Genomic DNA, 17634 nt, shown 5'->3' with positions numbered 1-17634 from the left:
TCGTCACTTACTAAAACTGAATAGAAAAACGGATGCATAAAAATCCCCAGAACACAAAATATTAAATACAACATGTGATATAAAAGTTCCATATTGGTTATTATTTGCTCTACACTTCTAGTCAGAGTACCCTGATTACCTATAATACTTATAAGATGTACAACTTTTAATGTAATCTGCAACACAATGTAATACATATTTAAAATCACAATATGTATATTATAATTGTATATATAAGCTTTATTATATTTTTTTACCGTAACAAAACCAAGTAACCACAACGTCGGTTCTGGACCTACAGAGAAAATCAATCGTAATATCGTTGATGCAACTAAAGTACGTATACCGGATTCTCTTGGCAAAGTAATAACGATAGCAGCAGATGCCAGCATAACTGTCCAAATTAAAGCTGACAAATGATAACTGAGTTCTACAAAAAAAAGTATAATATATGTTATATATCTCAAGACAGTTTACGAAATTCAACTCTCTTGTTAATTGAAAACTCACTAGGCACAGAATCCACAAACGGATAGAAAAAAGCTACGATAAGATTTATAAGAACGGCGCAATTGAATAAAATGTTACTCCATAATGACATATAACTGCTCATCCAGAACAACATTGATTGTCCTGTAAATTAAAATTGATTTATTATTAAAATTTTATTACTATCTTTTTAATTTATTTAATTAATCATTTAAATTTATTTAATTAATAAACATGCCTCTAAGCTTTTTTTGCCATTTCATCTCATTAAACATGTCTTCTGTTCTCTCGAAGAAATCGGAAACTTTCGATCCTTGGTCATCTCGTTCCGTAGTGTTCAGTACTCTTATTTTTGTATCGACAGTTATAAGTTCGCAGATCTCCGGAATCGGAAACACAATTTGTTCGAGTGTTCTGTCATGTCTCACAATCTGAAACGTGAAAATATTTTATTGCTAAAGTATATATTATATAATAGCCCTCTCACTTTCTCTCTCGTTCGTTTTAAAAACTGAATTATGTTTATATTTATACGCAAAAACTATAGCACCTCTATTTGAGCTGTATGAGAAGCATAATACTGTAATGCTTTATTAATTTTTGGATCCGCATTGTTTTGCTCTGATGGTTTTAACATAGCTGCCAATTCCTTATTGTGTTGCGCTAATTGGTGACACAATATGTAAATATTATGTCCAACCTGAAAAAAATGTACGTAAAAGTAAAAATAGATAAATTAAGTTTAGTAAAATAATCATAAAAAATCAAGAAAATTTTTGTGTTAGTTTATATTCCTAATATTTCCTTACCTCTTTGGGCGACACTCCCTCCTCTCCGGTTGTTGAGGAGTCATCGACGTCACTAACGTCATCCAATGATTCCTGATGGAAAGCCTTGCACGCCACATCCACTAGTTGTTTTGGATTCATATTGTACATGATTCTTTCAGCGTTTTCGCTATCGCCTCTGCTCTCCATAATCGCCAACAATAATTTACTGGCATTATTTTTTAATTCTAATACCAGATCCATTCTAGTCTTTTCCAGGGGATTGATATCGTTCAAAATCAATGCCGTTATAATATCTAAACCGTTGGACTCATGTATGGCGATGCAATTTTGATTATCGTGGCACGGTCCTTGGCAATATTCCGTCAACGTTTCCAAAGTTTGATTAATCAGCGCTACATTGTATTCATTGATGTACAGGCCAAGGAGACCCAATCCACCGGTAGTAGAGCCACAGATGCAATCCAAAAACATGAGCGTTTCAGATACTAGATTGAAATTTGTTTTATTATTTTGATTCCGTAGGAAATTCTATATGTGAGAAAGATGGAAATTTATTAATATTAGAATGTCATGGTAAAAATAAAAATACATATTCTGGACAGAAGATAGCACCTGTAATTCTCTGTTGTGATTCTCGCAAAGTAACTGCAAGAAACGCAGAATCGGTTGCATCACTAAAACTTTAGGGCTCAATTGATTCTCGTCAACATCAGCCGCATTGCCGTTTTTATTCTTATCCAATTTTTCACTTATATCCTCTAACGCATTATTCGCCGCGTCTTCGCCAGGCGCAAGACCGTTCTGCATGTTCGCGTACGCCTGTGCATTTGACACTGCAACCTGATTTAATTCCTCATGGAGTTCGTCAGTTATTACCATTCCATTGGGCTTCCCTATATATAAACGTTTATCTAATAAATCTATTACGTATATTTAACTCATATATATATATATATACTTAAGTTAATGCATACATGAAATATCAACGGAACATAAGTATAATAACTTAGTATAATAGCTTAGTATAATAACAATAATTTATTTTATCTTATACCTGATCCACGTTTTCGCGACAACTTGTCTATTTCTTTACCCTCTTTATCTTGTGCTTTAGCTGCCATATCAGATGTATTTACCGTCACGGTGGATTTAATCTCTTGCTGAGCATCTTTCATTTTATCATAAAACACCTATGCAAAAAATAATATCGTAAAGTATCACTGTATATATTGTATAGACAATATATAGAGAAATTACCTTGAAAAATGATTGGCTCAAATCGCCTCCCATTAGTTTATTAAACATACTCTTTTGTATAATAGGATTTCCACCCTCTAGTAATGCGATACCCAATTCCACAGCTTCTACAAATATGCTGGGAGAATGTACACTTTTAATCACCAATTCTACCACTAAATCTGAGGCTCCTTCGCGATCGAGATGAGTTTGCACTTCGTGTAATGTTCTACCAGCTCGGCTTAATATCTTCGCTGTAAATACCAGTCCAATTTTCTTTTACAAGATATTCAAAAAATAATAAAATCTATTGAAAATATCTTAAAACATTTACCTCCTGGACCATGGGTGATAGTTGCACTACGAGATACTCCAATATCAACGTTTTCCGGTTTCTGTATAAAGCCTTTGCCGAAGTAACGAGTCAGAAGATTATTTCTCAATACGTCTCCCTGCGGAAAAAAGAATACTTTATGTCAGTATTCTATTACATGTTCGAAATCAGTTTGATGTACCAATACATAGTGCACAACATTAATAAAGTAAAAGAAAGGCCTAGTACATGTTACAGATATTCTTTTTATATATTCACAAACATATTCTATCATAAATATAAAATATGTATAAATTTAAATCGAATTATATTTACAAAGTGCTTTATGTGCTTAATAATATAAAAAATACTTGTGCAATTTAGGATGCGTGTAGGAGCTCTCATTATATTATTCAAAATTTATATAGAAACAAAATATATAATAATTAAAGTGCAACATATGAAAGAAGATAAATATGAAGTTAATGTGTATTGCAAACAACATTCATATATTTATACATTAACAATTAATAAAAATCGGAGAATTCAATAAAAATTAAATTTATGTAAAATAATAATTTGTATATATGTAAAACATTTATATAGGTGTAAGAGATTAGATTCATATATAAAGGTGTTCTCAGGTAAAACACGAAAAGGAGAATAATAGCAGGACACATATTATATGTATAATACATAGGATATATTTTGATATATTAATGAGATATACTTCTATTTAAAATATTCAATATATATATCAATTGAATATAAATTATCTAATACTCATATTATTAGAGAGACTAAGGAGAAACTAAGGAGAAACTAAGGAAAAACAATATTCACATAAAATATCACATTTATATATGATTCCGATCTAGGATAATTAAAAATAAAATGTATAAGATATATATATAAGTAAGAATAATTATATATATCATTATATGTGTAATCGTTAAGCCGTTAAAATTGTATTGGTACATCTTACTATATAATTTATATATACATTTAAATCTATTTCTATGTATAAAAGGTTTTTATTTATACTTTTCCATTCTTTTATAATATTAAGAGATATTATATACATATATTGTTAAACAAACGTTAAATTTTATTAAACAAAATAAAAATAATATTTTTAAAGATGTAGATCGGTAAAAGTTTTCGATACACGATCAATTTGATAAAATAATATATATATAGCGAATCTTTAAAAACAGACGCTGTATTATAATCATTCTATTGTTGATACGTTTTTCTGTTAATTATTCATTTTTTGTACCGTGAATCAAAATTACTTTACATATAAGATCAGATAATTTTTATACACAGATTTTGTGTATTATATATATATATATATATATATATTTGTATATATATATTTGTATATATATATATTTGTATATATATATTTGTATATATATATTTGTATATATATATTTGTATATATATATTTGTATATATATATTTGTATATATATATTTGTATATATATATATATATATATATATATATATATATATATATAAAGATATCTTATATTTAATGCAAAATATTAAATAAACGAGATGAAAAATGATAGTAAGAAATGGATATATATCATAAGAAACGGAGATAAATAAACGTGCATAAATTAAGCGACATGCATGAAAAGATCTACACAACGTACATTATTTCTCTACTTTACGGAATTTTACCACACCATTTACGACTCGATGTGTGTATATATAACATTTAATAAACAATCACTTAGTCAACAACTTAGTCACACAATTAATCAATTACAATTAGTAACATATGTTTATCATTTTGTTAGTTCTAAGGTGAAAAGTAAATTATGAGATTTGTTATGATTTGCAGATCAGAGAAAAGTGTTTGAAATGAATAAATTAGATTCTTCTTTTTTTCTGGTGAGTTACCCTGGATGTATTTTACTTTATTTTTAAAAATGCATGTAATATGTCGTAGTGGTGTTAGAACTATTCTTTGTCCGCGCGTCCTAAATTACATCACGCGATATCATCAATCTTTTTTTTCAGCATAATATTTTCAGCATAAAATAATTTCGTTTCATATACGTTGTGCCCACTTTTTTTCTATGTACTTTAATTTTTACCGGCTCTTGCTGAGTCATTTGTCGATCATTCTCAGACTGATCATTGGAACCTGTTCCAACTTGTGACTCGCCCGTTTCAGACTCCGTCTTTTCCGAGATACCTTCGTTCTTCGTTCGCAGCATGAAAACATCTTTACCTACAGATCTATTCTACCAGATCTACTCACCCGCCGCTAAGACTTTGCGTGGCATATATTGAGAAATCTTATTAACTTTACATTATTCTCTCGTAATTATATGACAAGCCAAATAAATATTTAATCGCGTATTTAATCGTCTAATGTGCTTGTGAGCTTAGGCATTCAACTTCATTATGAGAAGACACGTCGTAAGTTCACACCAAATATTACTTATTGTTAGCACAAAGTAGATAATTTTTTAACTTTATACGTACTCGAATCACCTCCCCGAAATATAATAATGCTTTTATATCTCGAAATATTCTTGTATTATTTAGGCAATTGCCTTAATTTATCTATCATAAAGAGCTGAATGCCTTTTTTCGCAATGTGTTACTTCCTTAATATGATAAATGATTCATATAACTACATGCAAGACACCATTATGTGACGCTCACCTTTTCTCCGTACTCAGGATCGATAGCCATCATTTCTCGAAGCGTCCTTAAGACTTTGACGCATAATTTCTCTTCCGTTTCTTCTAACAGCTTTTCAGTATGCTTAATTAATCTGCAAAGCAAGAATGCATAAATACATTTATATATTATAATATGCTACATTACTATTATAATTAAAAATTTTACCTTTTGATAAAGCCACCATTTTCGCATCTCTTTCTGGCATCAGTTGCTGCAGGAAACAGTAATTCAGGTCGATAGAGAATATCCACTAATAAGGATAATTCGGACTGTACTAATGGCTTCAATTGTTCTTCTAATAGACATACTATGTCTTGTAGACCTTCGATAATGCTTCGATCTAAACGCATAATCTAAACAAAAATATATGTAGTATTAATTAATTAGATCACTTTTTTTAAATAATTAAATTGTTTTGCATATGCAGAATTTTCATACAATCTAGACTACGGAATAAATTAATTTACGATTAAAAAATTTAAACACCGTCTTACAATACATAAAAATAAATATCTATAAATCTCATGACATATATAATATTCAATAGTATATATGTATATTACATATTAAAATATAAAATTTGCTTTTCTACTTATAATTACTGATTAAATATCAAATAAATTATTTTATTTTATAATATTATTTAAATATTATATATATTGTAATTATACATTTGGTATATGTGTATGCAACTATGAAATAGTAATTAATAATTAATATGTTCTGTAAAACATATGAAGCTAATGTGTAAATTTGTATATAATAGTATACTAATATTAGCAATCGCACACTACAGATAATATTTCTAAACTAATAAATGCTATGCTTCCATGAGTGACTTTTACCTCATTGTCAGAGCCTTCCATACAAGGTAAGTCACTCTATGCATTTAAGTAAATTTATTACACAATCGCTCTTTCACGAAACGTGGACGATATATTTCATAATCTATTCCATAATGATCACTAAATTACAAATTACCTGGCTCTGACTGCGCTCGATCTTTGGTTGTTTAGCAGCTTGTAGCCATTTATTGGTCTGTCTGCTAAGCATAGCTGCTTTATTGAACATAGAAGCTACTTGACTTTCCAGATCAGTTGGTATAGCAATGCCTCTTCCTTTAGCTGAATTAAAAAAGACAATTTTATATTATTCAAATAAAAATAAATATCATTCTGAAAGAAAAATATTATTTAATACAAGTTAAAAAGATATACTACTCACCTACATCCGACAGCGTTCGTATACAATTCTCAACGTTAAATCTTTGTCCAGCGTTTAACCATGGGCATTGTGATACTTTAAAAGCTGCATGAAGCAACTGAACAAATATAGGTTGCCTTGTCTGTTCCATGAAAAAGTAAATGTCAAAATTTAGTAAAGTTGTTCATATTATAATAGCAAAATAAAAAAACTATATTGGATTATTACTATAAAAGCTTTTTCTTAAATACATTAAATTATATTTAAATTATACAGAAATGCGATAGTATCAAAACATATAATTTTAAATTGTCTTATAAAACGACAATGTTATTTTAAATTTAAATTGTCATATTTTGTTATAATTATTTTCAGCTAATTTAAATTGTCATCTTTATATATTCTATTTTCTTAATTGTTATTTCTTATTTACATTTAACAGTTACTATTATATTATATTCTTACATTAAAAACGTCGTTTTGCATAAAGTGTAACACACTCACTGACAAACAGTTTTAATAGAAAGATATTATATATACATGCTATATATATATATATCAAACTTTCCTTTATAAGAGTTAGAAGAATTTAGAAAACACATAGATAGAACGAGATAAAAATATTTTAAGAATAACGTGGGTATATAATAATTGTAACACTGAAAAAGTAGTTTACATAAATGGTTGCATTCAACAATGACAATGAATGTGTTAATTATATGCAAAGACATATGTGATACATATAAAGAAGAAAATGCAGTTTGTATTTACAACATCAGTCACTTGTGCTGCTAAAGCATTCTATAATAGCCAACATTATAAATATATAATTTGTGAATAATTTAATATTCATATATTCTTTCTTTTCTTGAAAATAAATTCTTATCATGTAGAGAAGTGTATAAGTCACTTTCTCGATTAAAAAAAAGAAAAAAAATTTTTAGTAGTATTATATATATTTTTGTTATAAGATCTTGTAACCGCGCTCGTCCCCTTAAAAGAAGAACCTAGCATTCGATACTCACATAGTCTGAAAGATTATTATCTGTATTCCGATCGCACTCCTTGATGTTCCAATACAGTCTAGCCTCGTGCAGATGTTTCTATTAGTAAACCAACCCACCACCATATAGACCGATAGCACCCATAGACCCAATAAATCAATGTTGTTGAATCAAAGAAGACCAGGTGTTGCATGCCAAAAACACAGAACATGCCTCTGATGCAATCAGCAATGACCAAGCACACATCATACACAATATACGATTACCAATAATTGATATCAATTATACTATCTGGCCTATTCTCTGTTTCTCTCTCTCTCTCTCTCTCTCTCTTCTTTCCTATATATATGTATGTGTGTGACGTGTACTTAGTTAATAAGTGAGCTTAATTTAATGTGTTTACATGCAAAGCAAAAGATTATTAAATAAATTAATGTTAATTGTATTTTATATATTATAATTAGAATGTATATATTTGCTATCTTATAGTTATTTTGTAACATCTTTAACATCTCTTTAAAAAAACATAAAAATTATATAAATATCTTTGTAAGCATCTAAAGCATTTTATTTTACATTCTATCTAATGCTTTATGTTGATTTAATCCTTATATTATTCACACATGTAGAAGTAAGCTTTTATTATATTATATAATATCTTAAATAGACCTTCAATTTTGTCTTTGTCTAACATTAATTTTGGTGAGTTTTATATAATAAAAACTACAATAAAATTTAAAATAAATAAAGATTGTTTATATTCTTATATCTTAATAATTATAACAAAAATTGGAAGTACTCTTTAAATATGTATAACATTGACAGAATATATCAACTGCAAGCAGATGTCTCTTACATACATGTTCTTCATCTATAAAAGATTGTGTTGTCATTAAAATAATCAAGATTAAATTAATCCATTTTTATAAATAAATTTTGTGCAAGAAAATTTCCACCGAGAAATTTTAAGTGCGGAAACGACACCACATAAACCTCATTAATCAACATTAATTCTAAATAGTTAAAAAAGCATGAATCCCAAATGTCTTAATAGAAATAAATTTGTAATTATTTTCGTGTTAAATAACATCTTACATTAAATATTATTCCATCAAAAATAATATATATATTCGCTGAAAAAAATTAATATACCCGCAAAATATGTAACATGTAGATTAATTAATTAGAAAGAGGAAACAAATATGTGTCTGTGTATATATACATTATGGATATATAATATTTCTTTTCTCATAGTGCAACAAATAAAAATATTACCTGCACGGTGGTGCTTTGATCGGAAAATGGGCTGCTGAAAAATGTGGCTATAATGTTCATTAGACAACTCGTCACGTAATTCTCTAAGGCTATATCCGCATGTTGTCGATCGTGAGTAGACGTAGCAATTAAACCCATATCAACTATAAAAGATTTTTCAAACAAGGACCACATATGATTTGAGGTATAAATTTCCTTCATCTCGACTTCCGTGTCAATATAACAGTGATTGAGAAAATTGATATACGCCTCCTTCACCTAATTATAAATGTTACAAAATATATCAATGTAATATTCTGTATTCATTATTTTAATGAAAGATAGATATATTTGAAATTCAATAGAAAATTCACCTCTGGTATACAATCTGGATGTGACACCACACCAACGATGTCGTCTAGAGGTAAGAGACTGTGACATTTAATTTCAGTATTGACATTTTTGCCCATTGTGCAGCAAGCTAAAAGTTTTACTAATTCTACATGATACCTAAAATATGATAGCTTCTATGTATTTAACCTGAGAAATTTTTGTCAGATATTCAAATAATCAATAGAAGATAATGTCATACGATATACACATCTCATGTTAGAAACATGTCGAAGTAACTTACTGAAGTGGACTACTCTCATCCATACGATGTCTTTCAGATCGCATCATTTCCACAAAATGATTAAAGGAGGCTCTATCATTGTAAAAGATTAAGACATCTTCTCCAGCTTGAACTAACTAAAATAAAAATAAAAATACATAAAACACTATTCCACAAAAATTATATATATATATAATGTACATAGTATATCTTACTTCTTGCATCACCATCTCTTGACATTTTCGGATGAACTGATTCTCAGCTTTTACTATAGTTTGCAAAAATTTCAAATATTGCACATGTTTTCCATGCGTTTCTATGCAATGTACAAAATGCTGTATGACCTTTCCACTGACTTCATTGCAGAGAATAGAATTATCTTGGAAAATGCTGCATACTGTTTGTGCTTCCCTTATGCCAGGATTCAAGAACAAATCCAACTGTTTGTGCAAAAGAACCTGATTTTGTTGATTCGACAAGCAAAAGTTTTGCAAGAAATCATGCGCCAAACGCATTAATTCATTCATTCTAATATCTTCCTTGGTATCGAATGGAACTTGCAAAAGATCCAAAACGACAGTGTGTACCCCGACATTGCGTAGAAGTCTTTGTTCATGTTTGCGTGCCTTCACTTGACCGCCCGGCAGAGTTTGAATACACAGTTTATTCATTCTTATTAAAATCTGCTGAATCTTTTTGTATTCCTCGGCTTGATCAGGGTGTAACGGTGGACCGATATCCAAATCAATAGCAGAGCCTTTAAAAGAAATAATTAATTATTCTTTATTGCGCTTAAAAAGCATTCATATAAAACGATAATTGACATATGTGTAATATATAAAAACCTTGTTTTTCCGATAGAGATAATAGAGGTGGTTTACGAGGAGTTATGCCTTCATCCTCCTCTTCTTTACTTTTCTTTTTCTTATTTCCGTGTTCCTCCGTTGCCTTGGATTTATAGACCCAAAGCTCAGATTTCTCGACAGACTGACGTAAAACATCCAAGTCCGCCTTTATTTGTTTGTAAGATTCTACATCGCTATCCGAAACCAAGAGCTGCACCTGTTAATCGCAAGCATTAATATTAGTAAAATCTTTCTCTGGACTATATATGTTTTAAGATACTGGAAAAGAATCCCACCTGTTTAAATGCTTGTAAAACTTCTTGTCTTTGGCTAAAGTGCCTAAACAATAAATGTAAAGCTCCGGAAACTAACGGAGGATAATCGTGCATCGCTAGATGCAACAGAACACGTAAAAATGTTCTGCCTCCTTGACCATCTAAGTCTAGTGCTGCACATTCTTCGCTAAAAGAGTACAATTTCTCTAAAATAGTTCTCTCTCATATATCATATTTTCAAAAATATATTACCTGCTCCCAAATATTCCTTCCGCATGTGTGCCAATTGCTTCTAAATCAATAGTCTTCTGTCCCAAAATCACATCTCCAGTCTTCTCAGCTGTCGATGCCGTCTCATCAAATTCTTGTTTAAATATGCTCAAGAGACAAGAGATTCTATAATCCAATCGAACATCCAGAATAAATTGCAAAATCTCAATTATCTTAAGCTTCGTGTCCATCACCAAAGGATATTCCTTCTTCATTAGTGGCTTTGGTCTTGGAGAAGAACTGGCCAGCACTTGACCAGCTGGGCCTAATGTTAAATTTGTCATGACAGCGCCCATGTCGCCGATGCATCTAAGAATACCTCCTTCAGCTATTTGAACATACCATAACAAATAAAAAAATTTGTATTAAGTCCATAAATAAATAATAAATAGCTTAGTACATATATGATATTATGTATGTACGAATATATCACATAGTTAAATTACAGTGCACAGCAAGCAAATATAATTTGTGTTAAAAGGTACCATTTTGTATAAACTTTTGTATAATATATAAAATAGCATGATTCTCTGTTTATGTCTTATTTATTTATTTTGTTATTCATACTATAGAAGAAAACAAAAAATGCACTTCAAAATTGGTAAAACAATACTTATAAACATTCAATAATTAAAGATATTATATATTATATGTTAAACTTTGGAATTTTTATGTTCACATTTCTTAAAATAATTGTTTTTAAGAAGAAGTTATAATTAAAGAATGTTTAGGCAACTAAAAGCTTTATAGACCTACATCATACAGTGTGCTTAAGATTGCATGCTATATCTTCTTAAAATCCATTCCACATATCACTCAGTTTAATTAGCTTTTAACAAGTTTTCTAATAGGATATTACCTGCCTCCTCAGGATCCACTGTATCAGCTGTGATGAAATATTTACAAGAGTAAATTTATTAGTTTCAAACATATTTATCTCTCACTCTACATGTTATAAATAATTTAACATAATTGCATAAAAAGGCTATTTTATTTTCAAATGGGTTTTTCTAAAGCATGGATCATATATATATATATATATATATATATATATATATATATATATATATATATATATATATATATAATATCAATATATTACAGCGTCATAAAAAAGAACATTATATACAAGTTTCCGAGAGTAATGCTTGAAATTAAAATATAAAGTTGCTCATATAAAAAATGTTTGAAAATAAGAAGGGAAAATTATCAATAATACATCAATACATTATAATAATGTAAGAAAGAGGTAAATCACTTTATTGCGATTATAGACTACTACCATGCGCGCGAAATGTATATAGATGTATATACATATAGATGAATTGAAATGACTCCACTACAAAATATTGCTCTTACGGGGTTCATTGAAACTTTATCAGAAAGAGATAGAAAAGATAGTTTGTAGATATATGTATATGTCTCATAATAAAGTGAAAATTAATAAAATAATTAAACTTACAATCAATATCACCCGTAGGTATTTTTCCATCAGTAGATTCATTCTCCGATACACAATCCAAAATACTGAGCAATGTCTTTGTTAAACTTAATAAATCGTTAAAACTGTAGAATCCAAAGTAAATTAGATCACGCGCTAATTTAACAACCTGCAAGCAATATATAAGAATAATATGAATGAATATATAATTTATTCTATATATCTAGAGATAAACAGAAAAACATACACAAAATGAAAAAAAGATTGCATACCTCAAATGTGAGCTTATTCTGTTCTTGATCTCCAAAAGACCACATTTTCGCAACAACATTACACAGATAATCTTCAACAAACGTGATTGTTGAACTAAATCTAGTACGAACAGCCTCTTTATTGTGATCCGGCATTTTATTCGTGTCATAACTGAAATTGCCAAAAAATAAACAATTTTCTATTATATATTCATTCTATTTAATGCATTTTTTGTTGTTTACATACTCGTTTATACTCATTTTTTTAGGAATTTCAGACCAAAGACGAGCATATTTTACAGGAGTTACTTGTTCTTGCGGATCTCTGTCTACGTGAAGATGTAGCATAAGTCGACAGAATGATGCACGTAATTCGTACGGCACTGTTTCATCTTCCATACACCTATAAGAAATGAGTAATGCAATTTATAAATAGCTCTTAACGTTAAGGATAAGCGTATAATACTTACTTAAGTATAAGATCAATGTCCAAATGTGGTGACAGATTATTTAGTGCTAGATATTGCCTATTCAAACACATATTACTAAAGAGATTTAATTGATGTCTGTAATAATCTAATATTGCAGCATCTTGAATATTTCCCATTTTTGCTCCTCTAGACAGCTCACTCAAAGTTGATTTCTGCTGATTAATTGATTAAACATTACATTAATTTATGTAATACATATTATATTTCGATAAACTATTATTAAGTATACAAACATTCCTGTTATTCCATGCCAATACAACTTCAAATTCTTCTATAATTTTTGGTTCGGCATTTTCTTGCTTCTCGTCAATATCTTCGAATTCTACCTTCACCATTCTAAAATAAATTAATATATATTAGAAAGATTGATATTGTTTGAGCGACTTATTATTTACTTACTTTGTTTCTATTAGAATATCCTTGTTCTTTTCACTAAGTACACTTTTGCAAATTAATTCTTGTGTTACAGCTATTGCTTTTTTATTAGATATACATAAATCCGACAAATAATCCAGAAATCTCGATTCCCAGTTGCGCATATTTTTTCTAACAAGACCCACAAACGTTTCTATTTCAGCAGCTGTTATATGTTTTTCAAGCAATTTTCTATTATTGTGCAAAAGCGCGGTGATGGTATCTTCTGCCAGTATATCATAGCCGATTTGTTTTTGCATAAACGCAAAATGCTTAGCAATGTATTCCTATATGTATGTAAGGCGCGATGTAATATTTCAATAAAATAATTATAAATACAATATAAAATATTTATATTATATCGTATAATATCGTGATACCTGATTCTTTCTGTAATCTTGCTGAGAAAGCCTAAGTATTCGATAGCATAAACGAAACATATACTTGTATGGCGCGTGTCTCGGATCGTTAAGCTCATCTATCCTAAGAAACGGTCCCTCACCCTCTGCAGTTTCCAAAAACGGAGCCTATAATTAAGTTTGAATTTTGAGACATATTTCTTTCAAAAGATATCTACGTGCAATCAACACGTCAAAAATACCTGCAATATTTTGAACAACTGTCCAAGGATGTATTGTTCACGCAATAATTTCTGACGGTCCCTTACAGCATTCGTAACGATTAACTCCAACGCCTCAGATTTGTTCTGTTCATTCTCTAAACCAGCTATAAAGTATACAATGTCCTGCAGCAAGCTAGTGACAGCTCTTCGTTCGTTATGCGAAATTGTTCCCTTTTCCAGCTTGCTGTTCATAGCCGTCAATACCTTGCAGGCGTCGTTTGCGAAATCTAAATCGCGCACTTCGACCGGCGACACAGATCTCAAAGCGAAGGCCTCTTTGTCCTCTTTACTGATCGCGCAACCAACCTTTAAGAAATAATTAAATATGTCCGAATAAAATAAATTTATTTCCTGAATCCATAATATTAATTCTTAATTTTTCTGATATATAAATTATAATCATTAAAATATAATACCTTCGACATCACAGGCTTCTCGTCATCCTTATCGATTGGTATGCTTGTTGAATGGACCCAAGTATTTGTGCATATGTGATGTAATCTAACAAAGGACGATTGCGGAACTAGACTATCTCCTCGGGTTAAAGTTGTAGGATCTAGTTCGAATAATGAACTAATCTCGTTACTATGTGGCACCGACACTAATCTATAGACTGGTCCAGGTGGATCTATATTAAACCATTGATATAAATAATAGCCATTATTTTATTAGTCATAAACGCTAGGTGCATTTTTAGAAAAATAAGTCATAATCAATTATAATCAATTATTTTTCAACTTAATGTATTAAAAACTGTATATCTTTGTTAGCATATTAATTTCGAAATATTTGTTTATCATACCGCGCTTCCCTTTCACAGGTTCCCGTGGCTCATCCGTATCAATTTCAGCAGCAAGATACTGGCCAGTCGCTAGATGTTTAAATCTAAAAAGTGAATTCCAGTGCCCGGCGCCTCCTCTGCACGGATCATGTTGTACTACCTAATTATCGATAAATAAACGAAAAAAATTGTTTATATAAAATGTCAAAAGTGCCAAAATATGTAAAAGAATAACACATAATAAAAATTCGAATAAAGAAATTTTAAAAGATATTTTAGTAAATACTTGGAATATTTTAAGCATAATAATGTTATATATAAATAAGGTTTATAAATAAGGTTATATATGTGTATAAATAAATTTTATTAATTATATAAAAAATTAGATAGCTCACCTCGACTTCCCACAAAGCCTTGCTGCTGGTAGCCGCAGTAGCACTGGTTCTGCCCGTTGTCCGTAAAAACACGTGCTGCTTCTTTTTGTACTCGTCCATCGTTAAAAATTTTTCTTGCTCAGCATGAAACAGTCGCACGACATCGCCACCCTTGAGGATCTCTTCCTGGTTCTCTCGATGTTCCATAAAGAGAGTCACCTTCCAGGAAGTGGATAAGTTCACAACGTTGACTTCCTTGCAGCCGGGATTGTCGCTCAATTCGTAATTAGCGGCTACGTGAAGGCCCTGACGACCCGCGTTCACCGGTTCCATGATCACTTTGTCGCCGACGACGACGCTGTCGCCGTCGCTTCGCAATTTGTAAAATGGCATTATGTAAAGCCACGAGCCCTCGTTTCCGTTCGCGTCCAAATAAACCCTCATCGCGTTCTTCTCCAGCAATGCCGGTAGCCTTTTGTTCACCGTCAGGAATTTGTTGGACTTGAGATGCAGTAACTATATAAAAAAAAAATCGATGATATTTGACTAAATGACACGTGTGCATGTGTATGTATGTATAATGTAAATTTGTGCACGCGCCTGTCATTAACAATGTCGGTTAATTATTTCTCTACGTTAAGTATTTATTTATATATTTATGTCGTATACATGCGCGATATATGTAACTTTCGAATAAATTTGTATTATAATTTGCATTTATTATATAATATAATTATTCTGCAAGCTAAACATCCGTAAATATTCTAATCAGATATGAAATATATAATATATAAATTAAAGTGTGTAGAAAATAGATATAATTACTTAATAAAAGTTTATAGGGTAAACTCGGATAAGATGGCCATAGTTTTTTAAAACATACTTTTTATTTTTGTTATTTTTTAATAATGTTCAGCATATTATCTTCACTGAAGCTTAAATTACATAATATTATCGAAATTAAAAGGAAAATATTTAATAGAAATTTTATGTTATCAAAATAGTACAACATAAGCATTGGCCATCTTACCCAACTTTTAAGGAAAAGATGACCATATAGTGACGGAAAGATAGCCATAATATTTATAAAAAAAAATAGTAAAAATGAAAATAAAAATATAGATCATATAACACTTTACATATCTATATAATATATCTAACGTCAATTACGATAGCTTAACTGTAATTTATTCGACGTTACAACAGTTTTTACTGGATAAATGAAAAACTTTGCAGGTAGTCAAAAGTAAAAATATGATACAAAATTCACAATATCGTTATTTAGAATAATGTATGCACATAAACTACTGTAAATATTCGATTATTTTTAATAATGACTAAAAAAGCGCATTATGTAGCGATTATTGAAAAAATTACAGCCTATGGCCATCTTGTCCGTATGGCCATCATATCTTAGTTTACCCTACATCGACAAAATACATGAAAGATGCATCACGATAATTCAATAAAATCCATACATTACAGCAGATATTAATTGAAAATCTAATGGCGTCTACTATCTTTGCCACGTTATAGAGAATATAATCTATAATATATATATAAATATGTAAAATACAGTATGAGAGACGTTTTTTTATCTCATTTCTCAAAAATTACAAAATGCTATAACTTTTTAATTTTTTTCTTGCAACAATGTTACACTAGGAAAGGGAAATGAAATAGTGAGAAACTTGGCACTTATAACATTTGCTTCTATTTCGACACACCAACGATATCGCAGAAGGAAAACTTGTTAATTGGCAAACACTTATCGCGTGCTCTATACAAAGCAGATAACTATGCCAATATGGATGGATGTACCAGACAGTTTTTATGACCGCTTTGCGAAAAAAAGATGTTAAAGGGAAAATTGCTCCCCTAGCAGTATTGATAAATCTATTATTATTCATTTACCCTTTTTATATTATAAGAATATGCGATCAAGCATGTAACATTCAAGATATACTTCAGTAAAATAATGTCACTTGGAACTTGGATTTTTTTAAAAGAAGAAAGATTATTTGTTTCTTACCTGTATGACGTTACCGTAAGAAACCACGGTGCCCAATAGTTTCTTGTTTTCAGTCTCATTTTGCTTCTTCTCAATTTCAGCCGCATGCTGAGCTCAAAATAAATTAATTATATAATTATATAAACTAATTTATACATGTATAACATATCAAAATATATGTAAAATATTGCATTTTTTAATTTTTTTAAAACATCTCTCTCTCTCTCTCTCTCTCATTCACCCACT

The 17634-nt window shown here is 29.9% G+C and overlaps 1 protein-coding gene across 5 annotated transcripts in view; it reads right to left on the bottom strand.

Annotated features, from left to right (window-relative positions):
• LOC140669459 (inositol 1,4,5-trisphosphate receptor-like) overlaps nucleotides 1-17634 on the bottom strand; it is a 39241-nt gene that overhangs the window by 2257 nt on the left and 19350 nt on the right. Inside the window, exons 5-40 of one of the 5 annotated variants that reach the window (XM_072899321.1) lie at nucleotides 17410-17496; nucleotides 15399-15893; nucleotides 15025-15163; nucleotides 14639-14850; nucleotides 14202-14528; nucleotides 13981-14127; nucleotides 13586-13887; nucleotides 13420-13522; nucleotides 13166-13341; nucleotides 12943-13098; nucleotides 12717-12867; nucleotides 12466-12613; nucleotides 11863-11889; nucleotides 10986-11331; nucleotides 10755-10920; nucleotides 10459-10675; nucleotides 9829-10370; nucleotides 9635-9750; nucleotides 9375-9510; nucleotides 9022-9279; nucleotides 7768-7845; nucleotides 6764-6884; nucleotides 6521-6663; nucleotides 5705-5892; nucleotides 5519-5630; nucleotides 4942-5049; nucleotides 2851-2968; nucleotides 2538-2770; nucleotides 2335-2470; nucleotides 1893-2173; nucleotides 1299-1808; nucleotides 1040-1189; nucleotides 728-920; nucleotides 511-633; nucleotides 258-430; nucleotides 12-176 (exon numbers count right to left, since the gene is read on the bottom strand). In XM_072899321.1, coding sequence (XP_072755422.1) covers nucleotides 12-176; nucleotides 258-430; nucleotides 511-633; nucleotides 728-920; nucleotides 1040-1189; nucleotides 1299-1808; nucleotides 1893-2173; nucleotides 2335-2470; nucleotides 2538-2770; nucleotides 2851-2968; nucleotides 4942-5049; nucleotides 5519-5630; nucleotides 5705-5892; nucleotides 6521-6663; nucleotides 6764-6884; nucleotides 7768-7845; nucleotides 9022-9279; nucleotides 9375-9510; nucleotides 9635-9750; nucleotides 9829-10370; nucleotides 10459-10675; nucleotides 10755-10920; nucleotides 10986-11331; nucleotides 11863-11889; nucleotides 12466-12613; nucleotides 12717-12867; nucleotides 12943-13098; nucleotides 13166-13341; nucleotides 13420-13522; nucleotides 13586-13887; nucleotides 13981-14127; nucleotides 14202-14528; nucleotides 14639-14850; nucleotides 15025-15163; nucleotides 15399-15893; nucleotides 17410-17496 — 7083 coding nt within the window. The remainder of the gene's footprint in view (nucleotides 1-11; nucleotides 177-257; nucleotides 431-510; nucleotides 634-727; nucleotides 921-1039; nucleotides 1190-1298; nucleotides 1809-1892; nucleotides 2174-2334; nucleotides 2471-2537; nucleotides 2771-2850; nucleotides 2969-4941; nucleotides 5050-5518; nucleotides 5631-5704; nucleotides 5893-6520; nucleotides 6664-6763; nucleotides 6885-7767; nucleotides 7846-9021; nucleotides 9280-9374; nucleotides 9511-9634; nucleotides 9751-9828; nucleotides 10371-10458; nucleotides 10676-10754; nucleotides 10921-10985; nucleotides 11332-11862; nucleotides 11890-12465; nucleotides 12614-12716; nucleotides 12868-12942; nucleotides 13099-13165; nucleotides 13342-13419; nucleotides 13523-13585; nucleotides 13888-13980; nucleotides 14128-14201; nucleotides 14529-14638; nucleotides 14851-15024; nucleotides 15164-15398; nucleotides 15894-17409; nucleotides 17497-17634) is intronic. The other 4 variants (XM_072899322.1, XM_072899323.1, XM_072899325.1 and 1 more) reach the window with 4 other exon arrangements.

Source organism: Anoplolepis gracilipes, chromosome 9, assembly GCF_047496725.1.
Source record: "Anoplolepis gracilipes chromosome 9, ASM4749672v1, whole genome shotgun sequence".
NCBI classification, from domain to species: Eukaryota; Metazoa; Arthropoda; class Insecta; order Hymenoptera; family Formicidae; genus Anoplolepis; species Anoplolepis gracilipes.
The sequence above is the reverse complement of the archived record's forward strand: the minus strand, read 5'-3'. Positions and strand labels throughout refer to the sequence as shown.